The sequence below is a fragment of the Notechis scutatus genome, chromosome 1 (genome assembly GCF_049901735.1).
Source record: "Notechis scutatus isolate UNSWTSFEM ecotype Mainland chromosome 1, rNotScu1.2, whole genome shotgun sequence".
Taxonomy (NCBI): domain Eukaryota; kingdom Metazoa; phylum Chordata; class Lepidosauria; order Squamata; family Elapidae; genus Notechis; species Notechis scutatus.
Window position 1 is genome coordinate 206,130,780 of NC_142009.1, and position 20,659 is coordinate 206,151,438.

The following is a 20,659-nucleotide window of genomic DNA, read 5'->3' on the forward strand; positions in this document are numbered from 1 at the left end:
CAAGAGGATCAAGCTTTTTGCTGAAGAAAAATAGTCTGAGTGAAATTTAGCCATTTTGCTGCCAAAATACAATGGTACCATTTTTTTTTATGCTTCAAGTGGTGCGCTGAGGGCTTCATACATGCCGAAGGCCCTGAGTGGTCTAGCATGAGGCAAACCATGTTCCACAAACCTTTCGTGGTTGAATCATAAGCATACTCTTCTCCCTATCAAGCCCATGAAACTGGAGCTGGGACTCAACAGCATACTGTGGAGAAAAAAAATGACTTTAAAAAAGTGAACAGATGTAAAAGCAAAACAAAAATCATTTTGTTATAAACAACAATTAATACATACATTTGGCTCAGGATACACAAAAGTCTGCATGAAAGAGTTTTACAGTAGATTAAATGACTGGCATTTGTGATTTAAAGGATGAAATAGTAGGCAGGGTGAAATGCCTGTCACTGTGAATCAGAGTAGATAATACTGTGTAAGACATATAAATTATGCTGGTATCAACCAGTTCCTTAGGTTCTAAAGATAGGAATACTGCTAAGTAACTGTCTTGATAAATTATTGTGTTATGACCTAGCATGTTTACAAAGACATATTTCAGGGCTACTAGACCTGGGATCAAATATCCATTGACCATTAGATGGTAGCAAAGAGTGTGCCCTCTTGGGATTATCTATATTTTTATAACACATACTAGGGATCCACACCATATGTGAAACCAGATAACCTGATACATAATCCCAGCGAGTGACAGCACTTGTCCAACCATGTCTATGGAGATTCTCAGTCATTCAGGTCATGTTGTCCCAAAAGTGCTTTTTTAAAAGACAACTGGACTTTGTTTTTCCTTAAAGACATTTCACTTCTCACCCAAGAAGCTTCTTCAGTTCATAAAGAAGGTTCAGTTCAAGAAAAATAAAAGTCCAGATGCCTTTTGAAAAAGCACCTTTGGGATGTCCAACTTTGCCTGTGGTTCTGCTACTGAGCAGGGTAGGGATCAGGGGTGGGATGCTACCAGTTCTGCTCGGTTCTACTGAGCCGGTAGCTCTGAAGAGCAGCAGACACCAAAACGGTTCTGTGTTTGCTCCTGTTTGGCCCAACGCCCTCCCGGGCGCTTACCTGTCCTTTATTTCCTGAGCACCTGCATGCAGCGCTTTTCAGCTGTCCGGGCAGCACAGCTTAAGGTTGTTTCACATGTGTGCGCAGCAAAACGTAGTCACACTGGTTGAATCCCACCCCTGGTTAGGTTTCCTAGGACTTGGTTTGGAGATTATCAGGAAATATCAGACCATAAAGGAGACTGGACAAAAATCATTGACCATCTTCTTGGACAGTTTAGGCAATGTCAAAAATGATGGATACTTTTGATGAGGAATAACCATCTGGGTTGCTCATTTCTCTCTCACTATGATTGCACTATGGAAGGCTAATTTCTTCAGATGTAATCTGCTTGCCTATCTGCTTCATTCCCATAGATCCACTAGCAATGCTGGATCATAGCCAGGGGTGGGATCCAACAGGGTTAACTACCAGTTCGGTGATTTACGATGTGCTTCCCTGCACGCTGCACGCGCGTGTAAATCTTCATCAGCTTGCCGCCTGGACAGCTGAGCAGCACTGCGTGCAGGGAAGCATTGTTTGAAAAAGCACTTTTTTCCTGCTTTTTCAACCATAGCTGTGCCTTGCACAGCAGCTGAGGTTGAAAAAGCAGGAAATAAAGGTCAGGTGGCTGGGCCAAAACAGCAGCAGACATCGAACAAGTTCTATGTCTGCTGCTCTTCAGAGCTACCGGTTCTACAGAGCCGGACAGAACTGGTAGAATCCCACCCCGGTCATAGCACAGAAAAGGCTCAATGGGAAGGTCTCCTTTTTTCTTCTAAGTCTTTCCTACTTTGGGAAGAACAAAGCACTATTAGAGTTTTCTTTTGCAGATGGAGTTACGAGGAAGAATTAGGACTGGATGTCTGTAGTTGGTATCCCATGTTATCATCAGCAACTTTTTTTCAGCTTTACAACTGCATTCCATATAGCACTTTAGATTTAATGGCCCTGTCACTGTTTGAATGCTGAATATTTGTAGTAATATTTTCCCCAAACATAGTATCTTGAAAAATGGAAGCTGTGTTATATGCAACTTATGAATGGCAATTAAGTATTTGTTGTAAAAAAAAAATCCAATTGATCTGTATTACCCCATATGATAAGTTTACTGGACGGAATGTTATAATGTTTAATTGAACAAATTTCTCATTAATTTCCAAGCATTTTGTTAAGTTTGAGATATCAGTGGTGACTCACAAAAGTGAAGATAAATGTGTAATAATCCGTGATGCATTGACTATTGTCCTACTTTGTAGCACACAAATGATGTTTGACTTAGTAATCTAAAGCAGCCTCAACAGGAATTTTTCTATCTGTCTGGGGATATAAAACTGTTAATGGTGTGAGCTTTGTATTGATTTGGTTTCATAAAGTAAAACAGCAACAAGAATTAATAAAACATTTACAACCTGTTGTTGATTTAGGTCAATAGCTTGCTCAGTATCTTTAAAAGACGAATCAATCAGTGTGGCAATTCAATCTTTTACTCCCATACAATTTTTATTTGAACAGCAACAACAAAAAAGGCCAATCAGTAAAAAAAAATGTCAATCTCAAAAGTATTGTGTTTAACTGGGAGTTTTAAGGTTTATTTAAAATAATAATTAAAATGTCCAATAAATAGTTTTTGCAACATACAAAATTGTATAGCATAAATATGTTGAAATATTAATTGCTTACATGATCAGAAGGAAATGCTTTGGCTTCTAAAAGGATTTTATGGCGATAGAACGTAGGCTTAAAAAATGTCAACTGTAAAAATAAAACAGCAGATTTATGTTATCTAAAATGAAACATTTATTAACCTACTGAAAAGATAGCAAGGGCAATAGCACATAGACTTATACTGTATATTGCTTCACAGTACTTTACAGCTCTCTCTAAGCAGTTTACAGAGTCAGTGTATTGCCCCCAACAATCTGGGTCCTCATTTTACCAACCTTGGAAGGATGGAAGGCTGAGTCAACCTTAAGCCGGTGAGAATCGAACTATAGCATTCCAACCACTGTACCACCATGGCTCTTATAAAGTAATCGATATATACAAGTTTCTCTTTATATCATACAATCAGATATCCAGATGTTCTATATATTTTCTTATAGGCAGTGAAGATAATTAGCATATTTCTCCATAAAGGTTTTTTTTACTGCAGAAGGAAATCAAATTACTTGAAGATGCTATAGGAATTCAAATGCAAAGCAACATTTTTCTCAATTTGCTTGCTGTATGGCAAATTTGTAAATTCTGTCCTAAAATAGGAATGGGCACATAGTGGCATCCCAAATGTAACCAAATTCCATCTACATTAACTAGCATTAACAAAAAAAGAGGGTTTATGAGTATTACAGTATAACAACATCTGTTGATATATTGCCTGATGTTTCTGTCTAACAAAAGAATTGTATAAAAAAACCCTCTTAGAACATATAAAATGGAATAATAAAATCTAGTATATTTCAGAATGTTACTTGGAGAATACATTAGAACAAGCTGTTCTAAGATATGTGCTATATATAAATACAGCATACATAAAAAAAATTCAGAACACTTATGAAAAGATGAGCTGCTAGATAGAAATGTCACTATATTATTCTGTTATGATCAATTTCTATTCAACATCTATACAAGATCAATGTATATACAGAAAGTAGTATAGTGTTTCTCAAAAAGTGCAGAAATGTAGTTCTACTCTATGTATCCCTAAAGTTTTGTGTTCCTTTCACTTCTGGAAATTTGAAAGAAATAACTCCATAGTTTCTTGACAAATAAGTTACTTTGCATTGTAATAGCTTCTGAAGAATGTCAGGGTAACAATCAAAATGTCACTTTAAAGAGGCACATGGAAGCAAGAGTTGTGCATACTTTTAAATTCTGTTTTAACTGCCTGATTAGAATCTGTTGATGTTATTTAGAAACCAACATTTTTTATTGTATGCATTTAAAAAATAAGCATATGCACTAACCACAGCTATCCATCTGGCCTCATTTGGTGCCATGGTACAGAGCCAGATTTAATTTCAATCATATCAAAGGCTGGGCATCACAGTTTGGACCAGAATCAAAAGATAGTTCTAGAAAAATTAGTTTCCCATTTTTTTCTCTAAATAATATGAGAAACTAACATGCCAAAATATCAAACAAAAAATAATAAAATAGGGGGGAAATGGGCCATAAATCACAGAGAAATAAAATTCAGTGAGCTTGGGCTAAATTTTCCAAAACAAACACTACATATAACCTATTTTTGAGCATGATATTTTAACATGATATTTAAGGTATACTTGCTCTTTCTACAAAAATCAAGCCTATCCTATCATAGACTTATATGAGCAGGAAGTTTGCTAGTTTCCTCTATTATCTGATAATTAAGACCTAGCAAACCCTCACACTGTTTTCATGTTCTGTGATACCAAATACCCAAGAGGAGGATGTACATAGGAGTTGAGTAGCTATCTTCTAGTTCTTTTTTGTAAGTACATGCTTGCATATCTTGTTTTAGGAAAAGTTTCCATGACATTTGAAAGCTAAGTATTGATTAGCTCCATGTCAAAGCACTTTGACAGCCCAAAATATTATTGCTATGATTTGAAGGCAAGCAATGAGTCACTTCATTCCATCACTACTATCACTCATGTCAATTTTCACCTTAGTGATATATAACACATCCTACCTTTTTTTTTTTTTTTTTTGGGGGGTGTTGTTTGTAAACCTAGGATAATTATTTTAGTACATTACTCAGAATTCCTAAGCCCAAATACCAAGGGACAAATTTTAATCCAGCTAGAGGTAACACATTGTATTGTTCTCTCAACAGATGCACAAACAAATTCTGGACTATCCATTGCATAGTTTCACATAGCTAGACACTATGTAGGTTATTATGACTTACCATTAGGAGATGTAGATTAACTGTCAAACCATTCATTAATGCTACCTCCTCATTACGAGCCCCTGAAAAGCAATTTCACAGATGTTTCCTTATTTTTTTGCTTTTGTCCTCCACAAGGTCTGCTCCAATGATGTTCAAATCCCCACGATATTAGCTTGCTGTCAAAGTCTCTCTAATGACTGAAAGGTAAATATGTCTTGGATGTGTCACAATGGACCAATGAAATGAAAATGTTTTCCTGACCATCTCAATACGCTACTTTAGCAGGAAAATATTTATTTTTTACCAGTCTAGTGTGGCAAATGAAGTAGATAATGAGGCAGCAACATTTCCTTCCTTAAAATCCATCTGTTGATTAGCTTTCATCATGAAAACTTTGTTCAAATTCAGCAGGACTGTGCTTTGGTCTAAAAATATATATTTTCCATATAAATAATTATAGGTAGTCCCCAACCTACAACCATTCAAAGATACAATGGTTCTGGGTGAATGCTGGTTATGATCGGTCTTCAGATTGTTGGCCATCCAAGCACCCCTGCAGCCATGAAATCACAATCTGTTCCATTGGCACCAATTCACACTTATGACGGGTTTGCAAAACACTGTGATAATATGATCACCATTTGCAACCTTTCCTGCCAGTTTCTCTAGAAAGTCTATTGGGAAGCTGGCAGGAAAAGTTGCAACTCACCAGGGTCAATCTCCCCCACCCATGCATCTTCCCACAATCCCTCTGCCCTTGTGCCAAACTGGCCACTTGTACAACCCTGTGCACCCTCCCCAAATCTGTGTTTCTAATGCAACCTCCCCAATCTATATCCCTTGCACACCCCAATCTGTGCCATGTCTCCTGTGTACTCCTTCAGATCCTCCCTGACACACATCTCTTGTGCATCCTCCTCAACCCCCACATTTCTCACACACCCTCCCCACCCAACCCTCGTACACACTTGTTGATCCTCTCCTTCACTCTTCTGGTAGCAGCCACTTGCCTGCCACCCTGGGACTAAAACTTTCTGCTGGCTTCCTCACTGATTTTGGTTGTGGGAATCTGGCAAAAAGTTGTCTCGCCTATCGATATGGGATTTGGTTAACAACAGTAACTGGAATTGCAGGATTGTTGTTACTAAGTGATGCAGTCATAATTTATGGCCACAGCACAAAATGATGGAAGTTCAGGCCTCAATTGCTGTCATACATTGAAGACTCCAAATTGTTTTTTTGCTAAAGGCAATAATCTTTACTGAAGTGATCACTTGCAAAACACATGCTAATAAAAATGAAGACTTTGCTTAAAGCTTACTCAGAAGTTTATTACAGCACATATAAACACTGAGTTATAACTGGTTCCCAGCCCATAATCCAGAATTCTGATGTTATTAAAATGGATATAATAGCCATTACTAATAGATTTTACTAATAGATTTTCCCAACACATTATGAACAGCAAAATACATTCCAATTTCTATTAGTTGATCTGGTAAGAGAAAAGGACGAGTGAATTCATATTAAAAATGAAAGAGCAATTATCCCTCACAATCTAGATGAAAACATACCTGCTGATCAGGAAACACTTTTAAGAATCTTCTCATTTTAGTCTGATTTGTTAAGCACATTTTAAGGTGTGTTTCTCAAGAGAAAATAGCAGGAAAACCTGAGGGCTGATGATAAAGGTGGGATGTCGAAAGGGAAGAAACTGCAGATAATTTTAATGGAAAAAAACGTGGAGAATTTAAACAATACTACAGCTTCTCTGATATTCAGCAGTGGGGTTTCCACATAGCTCCCTCAAATGAAACATCTGCATACCATTTAAGAGATGATCAAAAAGCTAAAAGACCACAACACTCCCTTGCCAGCAATCCACAGAGAGATAGGCAGAGATTAACATCAAGATTAATGCACCACCAACCATTGAACAGTAACCAACAGCCCAATCAAAGAATCATCAAGACCACTCCGACCAATACTGACAGAACAAACCACTAGTAAATAAACAGAAATCAAATCCTACCCCTTTCTAGCACTGATAACATCACCTAGTTGTGTAATAAAACATCTGCAAGAAAACAATCAAGCTCAGAGAGTTCAATCCTGAGCTACATAAAGTCTTCTATTGAACATCTTAACAGCCTTGCTAAGAAATAAGAATGGCACCAATGGAGATATGTGATAAACCATTGTACAGGGCTGATCCAGACCTATTATGTTCTGAAGCAAACCTCTAAGCTTGTACTTCAGTCCGATTACAATTAATAACTGATATTGCGCAACCTACAGTTGCTCTGGGATCTTATGTGTTTAAATTTGGACCCCACGGCAATGATTTCTCCCTCCTACTTTGCAAAAGTAAAAATAACAATCACATGATCCTGGAACATCTTTATTAAGCCAAATTGAACTTAAGAAGACTAGTACAATTTCAGAACTACATTCTGTATTATATTGTCTCAATGAAATAACTCTTAGAGAGGGAATACGTCTTTTGATTTTCCTTTTGTTACTTCCTAAATACTTTTCATTGGCATTCTATTAGTGATTGAACTTCTGTTGGTAAATAATGTTAGTTTTCAGGCTACAAAGCAACTTGCTGTGGCAATGTATTTGTTGTTCTCCAACCGCATTGTCCCTCAGCATTTGTATTCTACAACAGAGGTGTCAAACTCAATTTCATTGAGGACTGCATCAGGTTTGTGTTTGATCTTGGGGGGAGCGTGGTGGGTGTGGCCAGGTGGGCATGGCCAGCTTGACATCACTTGTGTCAGGGGCACTTTTGGTGGCCTGAGTGTTCTGCCAGTGAAAACGGGTTCCCTAGCTCCATTTTCAGCTGCCACAGTCTCCTGCAACCCTCTGCCAGTGACAATGGAGCTCCGTTTTCACTGGCAGAGAATTGCAGGAGACCATGGCAGCATGGGAGCCCATTTTCACTGGCAGAAACACCATGGGCTGCAGGTCGGATTTAAATACCCCATGGGCCATATCCAGCCCCCGAGCCTTGAGTTTGACACCCCTGTTCTAGAAGGATATATTCAATTCAATGTATGTTTGAATTAGAATTCTGTATTGGCCAAGTGTGATTGCACACACACGGAATTTGTCTTGGTACAAATGCTCTCAGTACACATAAAAGAAAAGATACATTCGTCAAGAGTCAAGAATCATAAGGTACAGCACTTAATGATAGTCATAGGATATAATAAGCAATCAAATTATACTAGGAAACAGTCAATATAAATCGTAAGGATACAAGCGACAAAGTTACAGCATAAAGCCACAAGTGGGAGGGGATGGGTGATTAGGAGTGATGAGAAGATTAATAGTAATAGTAGTGCAGACTTTGTAAATAGTTAGACAGTGTTGAGGGAATTATTTGTTTAGCAGAGTGATGGCTTTCGGGGAAAAAACTGTCCTTGTGTCTAGTTGTTCTGGTGTACAGTGCTCTATAGAGTCGTTTTGAGGGAAGGAGTTGAAACAGTTTATGTCCAGGATGTGAGGGGTCTGTAAATATTTTCACAGCCCTCTTTTTGAATTGTGCAATATACAGGTCCTTGATTAAAGGCAGGTGGGTAGTAATTGTTTTTTCTGCAGTCCTAATTATCCTCTGAAGTCTGTGTCTGTCATGTTGGGTTGCAGAACCAAACCAGAGAGTTATAGAGGTGCAGGTGATAAGACTCAATAATTCCTCTGCAGAACTGTATCAGCAGCTCCTTGGGCAGTTTGAGTTTTCTGAGTTGGCGCAGAAAGAACATACTTTGTTGTGCTTTTTTGATGATGTTTTTGATGTTAGGTGTCCATTTTTGGTCATGAGATATAATAGAACCTAGAAATTTGAAGCTCTCTACTGTTGATACTGTGTTGTCTAGTATTGTAAGAGGTGGTAGTATGGGAGGGTTTCTTCTAAAGTCTACCACTATTTCTACGGTTTTGAGTGTGTTCAGTTCCAGACTGTTCCGGTTACATCACGAGGCAAGTTGTACAACCTCCTATCGTTGTCTTGAATGAGACCAATCACTGTTGTGCCATCTGTACACTGTTGTGTACCGAACTAGTTTCAAGATATCTGCTTTCTCCTTATCACAATTTCTCTCCAGGTGGCTTACAAAATAAAAATAATTTACAGGAAAACATAGCCAAACATTTTAAAAACCTAAGTTAAAATAACCACACAATCTTCCTCAAGAACTTTCAAAATAATAGAATTAACCTGGCTTCCACATACAAAGAAACTTGGTCCAAGGAAATCATGAGCAAATAAATGGGTTTTCAGGGCTTTTTATCAAATTAGTAGTAATTATTAATATTATAAAATTAATAATTAGTAATAATTAATGATACAGTACTCCGTAAGACCTGCAAAAAAGACCTTGCAGTAATAATATCCTGTCAGTTTGGTAACAACTGTCATCTTCCTTTTTTGTTGTTTGTTCTTGTTCCATCAAGGGTCATGTTAGTATATTCTACAAATGAAAGTTGAAAATCTTGAGATATTTTGCTACAAATCTATGAACCCAGTATAGATAAAGTAGTAGAACAAGACCTGGTCCTTTTATAGCCTGATTTTCTTTCAAAGTGTATTAGAAAAATAAATTGAATTACTTTTTGTCATTTACAGAATAAAGCACAGCTGAGAAAGAAATGGTTAATCTGAAGATCACCTTCAGAAATCCACCAATATCCCATATTGAATATGACATCACATTTTTCATGTGGACTTCTTTACAATGATATATTTATTAAAAGCTTTTTATCAGATTTCCATGACAACAAAACAGTTTACGTATGCCCTAGGAAAATGGTGATGCTTCACAGTCCGCACCGCATTTTGGAAGTAATGTTTCTATGATCCAATTAAGCTATTACAATATTCAATAACAAGTGTCCAGTGGACAAAATAAAGTTTGTTCCCTTGGTCTCATTATTCATCCACCACCAAAAAAAAAAAAAAAAAAAGCATGGACAGCCTAAATACCCAGATGTCCTTCTTATAAATCTTCTTTGTGAAGGAAAACGCAGACACACAGATTACACACCAGCCTTTGGTCATTACTTCTACTGCAACTTTGGAAAGTATTCATTATATTCACCAAATACAAGTGTAAGAAATAGGATAATTCCATCCCATCAGAATATAATACTGGCAAGGTCATAGCACATTAATAAAATGCAGAAGGAAAAGGGGAGGGGGAGCCCCACAAAACACTATTTCCTTCTTACATTGCTCAGCATATTAACTAGAGGGGGGAAATGGACTGAGAGGGTCCAATGACCTTGAGTTTGTATTTCACAATGCATTTAACAATTGCAGCCTTCATTTAAAAGAAAATGTGTGCTCGTTTAAAAAGTCAGGTATTACAGAGCCATAAACTTTTAAATGGCAAAAAGAAATGCTATTTACAGCCTTTATTCTGTTCCTGAATAAATCTCACGAGAAACAATATTCACTTTCTGTTTTACAGAAATAGCCCCAGTCATTCCTCCTCCTCTATAAAATGTAAAGCATCAACAACAAAACTATTTAAATTAGTTTGTTTTTATATGACAAAAACAAACACCTTCCTTTCAGGTAAATAGGTTGCATCCTATTAAATGAAAATGAACATTTATTGAAAAATACCACAGTGAACAGAGAATATTCTCATCAGGTTTTATCCTGTACTTGCTTTTTTTTAAAAAAAATTGCCTAAAGGCAAAAATATCTGGTAATTATCCAGTTGAGATGGTTGCTATAATGGCATCACAATTTGGAATTCTTGAAAAGGTAATTTGTTCTCATTGTGAAAATGGGAGAAATGAGAGTTTATTAACCTGCTGTAAAATCAGCAAAGTAAAATTTGCCACAATAAGCTTGGAAGATGAATGCCAAACTACTCTTTGGAATTTAGATGTAAAAAAAGCACTGTGGGGCAGGGAAATGGAAAGTAACCCATGGAAGAGAGGGAAAAAGATGGTACATGGTAGCACTAAGAGATCAGCAAATTTAATGGTATTGTGTCTGCAAATCTGGGTTAAAAAATAAAGCCCCAAATCTAACAGGAAATTAAAATATGATTCTCAAACCAAGAAATTACAAATGGTTAAAAGGACACTATTCAACTCACAGTCTGTGAGGCAGAAAATGGACAAGTGCTGTTTTGAAAACAATCATAATAAATAAAAATATAAGTGCCATCTTATTATTAATAATAATAAGAAATAGGACGACAGTGGCAAAAGAATGCAAAGGTAGTATCAATACTACTAGTTTTGGGTGCAATCCCAAAATATCTGGAACACCACTGGAAAACAAGCAGCATTGACCAAATCACCACCAGTCAATTGTAAAAGGCAACTTTACTTGGAATAGCTTACATCCTGCTTAAATTTAAATTTGATGCTTAAACCATCAAGCAACATCATCTACCTACCTCAGGTCCTTGGGAAGGATTTGATAGGTGGACAGAAATGCCAAATTCAGCCTGAACATCTGGCTGACTGTGCCACAAACAATGAAATAATAAACTATTACAACAATAATATACATGGCACTCCAAATTATAAAAGTCCATCATATTCAAAGAATATGGAAAATATATGAAAGCTGTATCTAGTATTACGTGAGGAAACCTTTTTTAAACTCCTTTTGCTTGAAAAAATGACATTATGTTTCATTGTAAAACTCAGATTAAAAAAAACCAGATTTCTATTTTTTTTTCTGACCAACGGAACAAGCAATGTGTAAAAAACAGATTTATTGGCTGTCTGGCAGATTTTACATTACATTTTCTCCTGTTACATTCACAGCCAGTAATTACTTTGTTTGTTGCTATGCTGCTCTCTGTGCTTTGATTTCATCCCAGGCAGTACTGCTGTTTTGTGGACTTTGATTTGTCCTTATTTGCAAAATGGACAGTGGCAACAAAAACCTTTCTGAAGACCTTACTGAGACCAGCATGGGTTGCTCGGCAGGAGTGAACTGTGCGAGGCCATAACTCCATAGAGATGGAGCAGATCTGATTCTCTAGGTAAAACCAGCAGCCCAAGAAAAGTTGGGAAACTCAGTTTTGCATAATGCAACAGCCATAAACATAGGACAAGATGGATTAAATCAGATGTGATATAAGAGACAGGACTACAATGACTGGGGATTTCCATGGTTATCAATTATTGTGTAGGGGGGTATGATGATGATGATGATAAGACTGGATGTAAGGATTGCCTTCCCTATTTAGAGCTTTATTTATTTATTCCATTTTTAGCCCATCACAATCTAAGTGGCTTACATGATAGGAATATTAAAACATCCACAGGAAGTCTTAAAATACAGGGAACAATTTACTAAAACAAAATGACATAAAACATAAAGTCCAGCCAAACCAAGATAAAATAACAATAAGGTAAAAATAAAGATAGAGACATGCCTGATCTCTTCTGGGATTAAGTTCTATAATGTAGCCAAACTACCGGTACATCTTCCAAAATAAAAACTAACGTGTCTTTAACAGCACCTTTCCTCTTGTCTTAAATACCCAATGCTAAGGCATCATTCATAGGTTAGGGACCAAGAAACATTCAAAGGAACCTCTCTTTGTGAACCAGGTAGTTTCTTGGTTAACTTACGATCTCCAGGTGACAAAATAGTGGAAGCACTGCCTGCAGTGAGAGCATAGAAACGCAAAAAGTAAATCTGACTAAGCACAGAGTACAAACTCATGTTTAGGTCTATATCATATACATATCCAAGTAGTCCTTAACTTACAATCACAACTGAGCCCAAAATTTATGTCGCTAAATGAGACATTTGTTAAGTGGGTTTTGGCCCATTTTATGACTTTTCTTGCCACATTTTTAAGCAAATAATTGCAGTTATTAAATTAGTAACACCATTGTTAAGTGAATCTGGCTTCCCCATTGACTTTGCTTGCTAGAAAGTCGCAAAAGGTGATCACATGACACCCAACCATCATAAATATGAAGCAGCTGCTAAGCATTTGAATTTTGATCAAGTGGCCATAAGGATGCTGCAATGATCATAAGTTTTAAAAATGGTCGTAAGTCACTTCTTTCAGTGCCATTCTAACTTTGATTACTAAATGAACTGTTGTAAGTCGAGGACTACCTGCATATCAAAATATATATCAAGTATATTAAAAGGAACTTCCCATTCAGGAAGAAGTGAACCTATTGAAGCCCAATGTCCCAATTCCCATTGGTTACAGGAAGTGCAAGAGGTTACCATGATCAATGGTATCAAATATGAATGAGGTGCCTATTGGGATCAGGAGGGATGTATTCCTCTGTCCAGGCCCCAAAGAGAATAATCATTCTGAGCAGCCAATACTATATACATCCCATGCTCATTCTAAGTCCTGACTGAAAGCACTCCGCATAATTCATTTTGGGGACAATCTATCAATGGGGCTCCACCACCTTCTCAACATTTCTTAAAATAGCAATGGTTGGTCTAGGCAAGACTTCTCAACAGCAGGCACAATACCACTGTGTCCTTGAAACTGGGATGCAGTAATTCTTCTCTCATAGAAGTGTTGACAGTTTCCCAGCTCCAGCCCATCATATTTCTCCTAGGTTCTCCAAGGCACCAGGAGAGTTATGGACCAAGATGACAGAGTTCATACTATAGTGTATCTTCCCACTCTATATTGAGTCCACAGCCTGAAAAGAAGGCATTGTTTCAGAGACGTCATCAGATTCTGTCAATGTGGTATGAAACAAATCATAGTGGTCAGGCAGAAGGTTTTCCTGTCCATCCTTTCATAATGGGGAATGGGAAACTTTAAACGAAGTGTTTGCATTGACATTCCACCTGTGCACTAAGATTGGAGAAGTACAAGCAATCTAGTAGCAGTAGGGGAAAAGAAATCAGGCTGGCTGTGTGCTTACTTCTGTCTCCTGGACTTTTCAATGTCTATACACAACTACAGAGTTCATTGGTTCAGAGTGAGAATCATCTGTTTCAAATTTCTACAGAGCTGGCTGGGCCAGAGATGCTGTGAAAGTCCTGATTCAGTGCTTGAAGATGGTTGAGGTCTCTGAGTCAAAATAGGCTGAAGCTGAATTCCAGTAAGGCCAAATTGCTGTATTGCACAGCTCTGGTGATAACTCTTCATGGAGTGGTATTCTAGATAGGCAGGTAAAGGTCTTGGCCAAGGGCATCTTTGCCCAAATCTGTCTGGTAGACTTGAAGAGAGTGGTTCAGCAACACTGCTTGTTTGGTGATCATTTATGTTTGGATCACTTCAGTGCACTCCACCTGGGACAGTCTTTCAAGAAAAATTAAAAGCTGCAAAATGTAATAGTTCATGTAATAGAGAATGAGGGCTGCCACAAATATGTAACACCTGTTCTGTGTTATCTGCATCGATGCTAATACATTTCTGGGTGCAATTAAAAATGCTAGTTTTAATATGGCTTGGTATTTAGGTACTTATAGGATTGAAAATGACAAATCTGATTCACCCAGCATGTAATATTTACCAACATTTTCTGGCAGTTCCCTAATTATGTGAGATCAACAGAGCAAAGACTTACAAGCAAAGCTTTCCAGCTGCAACCCATATACTTTAAAGAGCCTCTTTCTTGGGTCTAATTAGCATGCCGATTAATGGTTCTACAGAAATTAGGAAACAACTTTGTTCCAGAGGACATTCAAGGATTGAAAAGTGCCTGATATCTGCACCTTTTTCATTTTTCATTTGTTCTTGTTTTAATATTTTTTGTTGCTGTATTTTTTGTTGTTGCTCCGAATAACAAGCCAAAAGTCCAATGTAAATTACAGTAATATATGCATATACAAAATAAATGCACTCATCCATTTTATTTTGCTCTTTAGGAAAGGGTCTAAATGAATTAATTCCACAGCAATTATAATATATACAAATCTATTGATAAATAATAAGTATGCAATGGAAGGCTTATTAGGAAGACTACACTGCTCAAAAGAATAAAGGGAACACAAAAATAAGACATCCTAGATCTGAATAACTGAAATATTCTTATTAAATACTTTGTTCATTACATAGTTGAATGTGCTGACAACAAAATCACACAAAAATTATCAATGGAAATCAAATTTAGCAACCCATGGAGGTCTGGATTTGGAGTTACACTCAAAATTACAGTGGAAAAAAACACTATAGGCTGATCCAACTTTGATGTAATGTCCTTAAAACAAGTCAAAATGAAGCTCAGTAGTGTGTGTGGCCTCCACGTGCCTGTATGACCTCCATACAACAGCTGGGCATGCTCCTGATGACGTGGCGGATGGTCTCCTGAGGGATCTCCTCCCACACCTGGACTAAAGCATCCCCCAACTCCTGGACAGTCTGTGGTACAATGTGGCATTGGTGGATGGAGCGAAACATGATGTCCCAGATGTGCTCAATTGGATTCAGGTCTGGGGAATGGGCGGGCCAGTCCATAGCATCAATGCCTTCATCTTGCAGGAACTGCTGACACACTCCAGCCACATGAGGTCTAGCATTGTCTTGCATTAGGAAGAACCCAGGGCCAACCGCACCAGCATATGGTCTCACAAGGGGTCTGAGGATGTCATCTTGGTACCTAATGGCAGTCAGGCTACCTCTGGCGAGCAAATGGAGGGCTGTGCAACCCCCTAAAGAAATGCCACCCCACACCATTACTGACCCACTGCCAAACCGGTCATGCTGGAGGATGTTGCAGGGAGCAGAATGTTCTCCACGGCATCTCCAGACTATGTCACGTCTGCTCAGTGTGAACCTGCTTTCATCTGTGAAGAGCACAGGGCACCAGTGGCGAATTTGCCAATCTTGGTGTTCTCTGGCAAATGCCAAACGTCTTGCACGGTGTTGGGCTGTAAGCACAAACCCCACCTGTGGACGTTGGGCCCTCATACCACCCTCATGGAGTCTGTTTCTGACTGTTTGAGCAGCCACATGCACATGGTCAGTTTGAAGGGCTCTGGCAGTGCTCCTCCTGTCCCTCCTAGCACAAAGGTAGAGGTAGCGGTCCTGATGCTGGGTTGTTGCCCTCCTATGGCCTCCTCCACGTCTCCTGATGTACTGGCCTGTCTCCTGGTAGCACCTCCATGCTCTGAACACTACGCTGACAGACACAGCAAACCTTCTTGCCACAGCTCACATTGATGTGCCATCCTGGATGAGCTGCACTACCTGAGCCACTTGTGTGGGTTGTAGACTCCATCTCATGCTACCACTAGAGTGAAAGCACTGCCAGCATTCAAAAGTGACCAAACCATCGGCCAGAAAGCATAGGAACTGAGAAGTGGTCTGTGGTCACCACCTGAAGAACCATTCCTTTATTGGGAATGTCTTGCTAAATGCCTATGCTTTCTACCTGTTGTCTATTCCATTTGCACAACAGCATGTGAAATTGATTGTCAATCAATGTTGCTACCTAAGTGGACAGTTTGATTTCACAGAAGTGTGATTGACTTGGAGTTACATTGTGTTGTTTAAGTGTTCCCTTTATTTTTTTGAGCAGTGTATTAATATGTGTATATTAAATATAGAAGAAATGTGGTAGGCAACTAAAATTAATCAAGGATGTTTCCATGATTATTTGGAATTACATATTTTCTTCTGTTGCTTAAGTCTTTAAATTATTGCTATATGACAGCCAGTGATTTCAAACGACTACCAAGAGAGAGAAAAAAACTCTAAAATAACATTCTTTTTCTATTTGTTCAGGTATGCCCATCTTACAATGTGTATAAAAGCATACTTATGGAAAGGAATAGGAAAAAAAAATTCAGCTCTTATTTTGGAAAATGTGCCCTTCAGTTTATCCAGGGTTTTCCCAAGTAAAAAGTTTTGGAAGTTCAGTGCTTAACTCAGTAAAGCAGACATATTTCACTAATATATAGCAAGGCTGATTTTAGAAATATCCCAGCCTCTCTTGAAAGAAGAACATTTTCTTTAACTTATGAAAGACATCTAACACCTTCATACAAAATTTAATTGACAAAACAGTAGACTTTACAAACATTATAATTATTATCCACATTCATAATAAAAATACATTTGTAGAGATAATACATTTTCATGTCACTCACAGTTCAATAATTTATGCTAGAACTGTTCAGTGTCATTCCTTCACCTGAATAGGATATCTATTGCTTTCGTGACTAGTATTAAGAACTGATTGCGTATCTCCTAGACTCAATACTAGATAGCACCATCACTAGACGGACTCACAATTGGCTGGCAAACTGTACTCAACGAGTAGTCCTTAATGGGTCTAAGTCTACATGGAGGGAAGTAAGCAGTGCGGTGCCACAAGGTTCCGTCTTAGGCCCAGTACTCTTCAATATCTTCATTAAAGACTTAGATGAGAGAATAGAAGGGGAACTTACCAAATTTGCAGATGATACTAAGCTGGCAGGAATAGCTAACACCCAAGAAGATAGGCTCAAGATCCAGATGGATCTTGGCAGACTAGAACACTGGGCTGTTTCTAACAAAATGAAATTCAATGTACAGAAAAGTAAAGTCCTACACTTAGGCAAGAAAAACTAAAAGTACACATGTAGACTGGGTGAAACCAGGCTCAATAGCAGTAACTGTGAGAGGGATCTTGGAGTCTTAGTGGACAACCAGCTAAATACGAGTCAGCAGTGTGCAGCAGCAGCCAAAAAAGCTAATGCAGTCCTAAGTTGTATTAACAGAGAGATACAATCAAGATCAAGGGAAGTACTAATACCACTCTATAAAGCCTTAGTAAGACCACACCTAGAGTACTGCATCCAGTTTTGTTCACCACATTATAAAAAAGATGTTGAGATTCTAGAAAAAGTACAGAGAAGAGCAACCAGGATGATTAGGGGGCTAGAGGCTAAAACATACAACGAACGGTTGCAGGAACTGGGCTTGGCTAGTCTAGTGAAGAGAAGGACCAGGGGAGACATAATAGCAGTCTTCCAATATTTGAGAGGCTGCCACAGAGAGGAAGGGGGTCAAGCTATTTTCCAAAACACCTGAAGGCCAGATAAGGAATAATGGATGGAAACTGAACAAATACCGAACTAGCTGTCACTATGGAAGCACAAATCTACCCAAATGCAATGAATCTGGGAAAAAAGAGGACTTATAAAGACTTATTAGACACACAAGGAAGATTAAAAATGAGACAAGAATTACAGCAACAAAATATAAAGATAAGATTGGTGGCCATACACGCAAATTCAGGCGAGATATCAGAAGGACAAAGAACAATTTGGTTTCTGTATGAAAAAACATCAATTAGATAAAATTCTACAAGAAATGGAAAAGAAAATGATTTCAAGAATATATAACTTTCTACTAGATTCTAAAATGGAAGAGGAGGTGGTCAAAGAGATGATGGTGGTATGGGCGAAAAATGTTGGCCATAATATAGACCTGGAAAATTGGGAGAGAATTACAAACTAATTACATCCACAGCATACAAGGAAAATCAATACAAAATGTTCTACAGGTGGCACCTTCCTCCCGCTAGATTGGCAAAAATGTTTAACTCAGACCCAAATTGTTGGAAATGTGGAATAGAAAAGGGCACTTGTTTTCATACCTGGTGGACATGCCAGGAAGTGAAAAAATATTGGAATACAATTAGACAATGGATAGAAGAAATCATGAATCAGAAAATTGAATTTAATCCAGAAACTTTTTTATTAGGTACAATAACACAAAAATGCAATCAAACAGATAAGATATATTATAATATACATATATTAACAGCTGCAAGGATTTCGTACGCACAACTCTGGAAGGAAAAAAGGGTTCCACGAGAAGGCATGGTTATAAAAAAAATAATAGATTGTATAGAGATGGACAGGCTAACGATGAAAATAAAAGACAGAGAAGATTCAATTTATTATAGGGCCTGGGATGCCTGGGATGAGTGGTTTAGAAATAAAAATAAAATAAAATGGCAATTAGGAAAAGAATGAGGGAATATGTAAATATACCATGGAGAAGATTGAGATGTAAGGATAAAAGATATTGATTTATAGTAAGAGTAAGATGCAATGGTAAAGGAATAAGTAAATACATATACTGAAAAATATGAGGAAAGGCAAAAAATGGCTTGATGTTAATAACAATGTATAAAATTTTGTTTTATGTTTTTTTTAAATTTGGAAACTTAATAAAATTTTTGTTTTTAAAAAAGGAAACTGGACAAGGAGAGATTTAACCTGGAAATAAGGAGAAACTTTCTGACAGTGAGAACAATTAACCAATGGAACAGCTTGCCCTCAGAAGCTGTGGGAGTGCCATCACTTGAGACTTTCAAGAAGAGATTGGACTGCCATTTGTCAGAAATGGTGTGAGGTCTCTCGCTTGGGCGGGGGGTTGGACTAGATGACCTACAAGGTCCCTTCCAACTCTGATTATATGTATCTCTGATTATCTGTATACTGACTTCTGCAAAATGTCTATGGAGATTCTTTGTCATCCAGATCATAGTTGTCCCAAAGGTGCTTTTTCAGGAGGCAACTGGACTTTCTGGTTTTTCTTTGAAGACATTTTGCTTCTCATCTAAGAAGCTTCTTCAGTTCTGACTGGATGGTGGGGAATGGAAGAATTTATACTTCTTGCAGACAGCTGGTCATTGGCATCCTTTTAGAGGGTCATTAAGATCACCTCCAAGAAGGTTCCACACCCATTTGCACTACTCAAGTGACCTTGACGACACAGATAAACCTCCAGGTGACCTTAATGACTAGCTTGGATGAGGAGTGAAATGTCTTCAAAAAAACCCAGAAAGTCCAGTTGCCTCTTGAAAAAGCACTTTTGGGAGTGACTTCTGCAAGTAACAATTTACTGCCCAGATCCTTTCTTTGCCTGTAAGTGATCTCTGAATCATTTAAAGATCATATTCTACCCTATTAAGCATTTGATTCTCTTGAAGCAGTAAAAGACATTATCATGTAACAGGCAACCATTGCTTTGTAAACAAAAGGAATGATAATTGATTCACTGTGATATGAATATACATTTGTAGGGATGCCAAGTTTCCTTTAGAGCAAGTGCTTCATGGTGATCCCAGAATCTAGACTCCAATTAGCATAGTGACATACATTTGCTCATATAGTGTTGTCTGCATTAAATCTTTGCACCTCACCATTTTAAAATACAGTGTTAACTTCACATGCTTAGCAAAAAGCAATCAGAGCAGGAAAAAAGGCCAGAAACATCCACAAAGAAAAGTTTTGTGATATAAAGTTGAAGAAAAAAAGTATTTCAAGTGGTTTTTTCTTACCCACAATCTCAGCCATAAGCTCAACAATGCACTCGTCTCCTAAGGCCCAAGGACGTTTACCACTGAAATGACCATAGACACCTCTGAAAGAAAAGGAAATAAAAGATGGTAATATACACATGGTCTTTAAGCAAGTAGAATATAATACCCATTGTATACATGGAAAGGTAACCCTCCAGATTACTTGATAAACTGTCTCATCCCAATGGAATTGGGTCCCATCTGTGCCACCATAAGGGGCATGCAGTGGATCTTGTTGATCGAGAAAGTCCAGCTGGTGGGGTCCAGATCTTTTTCTGCTGCAGCCTGCCCTATGGGACATCATGCTCCTTGAGGTGCCATCCACACTCACCCTTTTGACCTTATAAGGGCCTGAGGACCTGGCTCTGCCAGTTGGCCTGAGGCCCCGATAGAGGCATTTTATACTGGAGATGG

General features: G+C 38.0%; 1 protein-coding gene across 4 annotated transcripts in view; it reads right to left on the minus strand.

Moving 5' to 3' along the window:
• The window catches only part of KYNU (kynureninase), a 119,816-nt gene that overhangs the window by 52,110 nt on the left and 47,047 nt on the right, over positions 1 to 20,659 (minus strand). For all 4 annotated transcript variants that reach the window (XM_087950080.1, XM_026673517.2, XM_087950082.1 and 1 more), the window contains exons 4-7: positions 20,225 to 20,307; positions 4,988 to 5,049; positions 2,779 to 2,850; positions 173 to 247 (exon numbers count right to left, since the gene is read on the minus strand). In XM_087950080.1, coding sequence (XP_087806206.1) covers positions 173 to 247; positions 2,779 to 2,850; positions 4,988 to 5,049; positions 20,225 to 20,307 — 292 coding nt within the window. The remainder of the gene's footprint in view (positions 1 to 172; positions 248 to 2,778; positions 2,851 to 4,987; positions 5,050 to 20,224; positions 20,308 to 20,659) is intronic.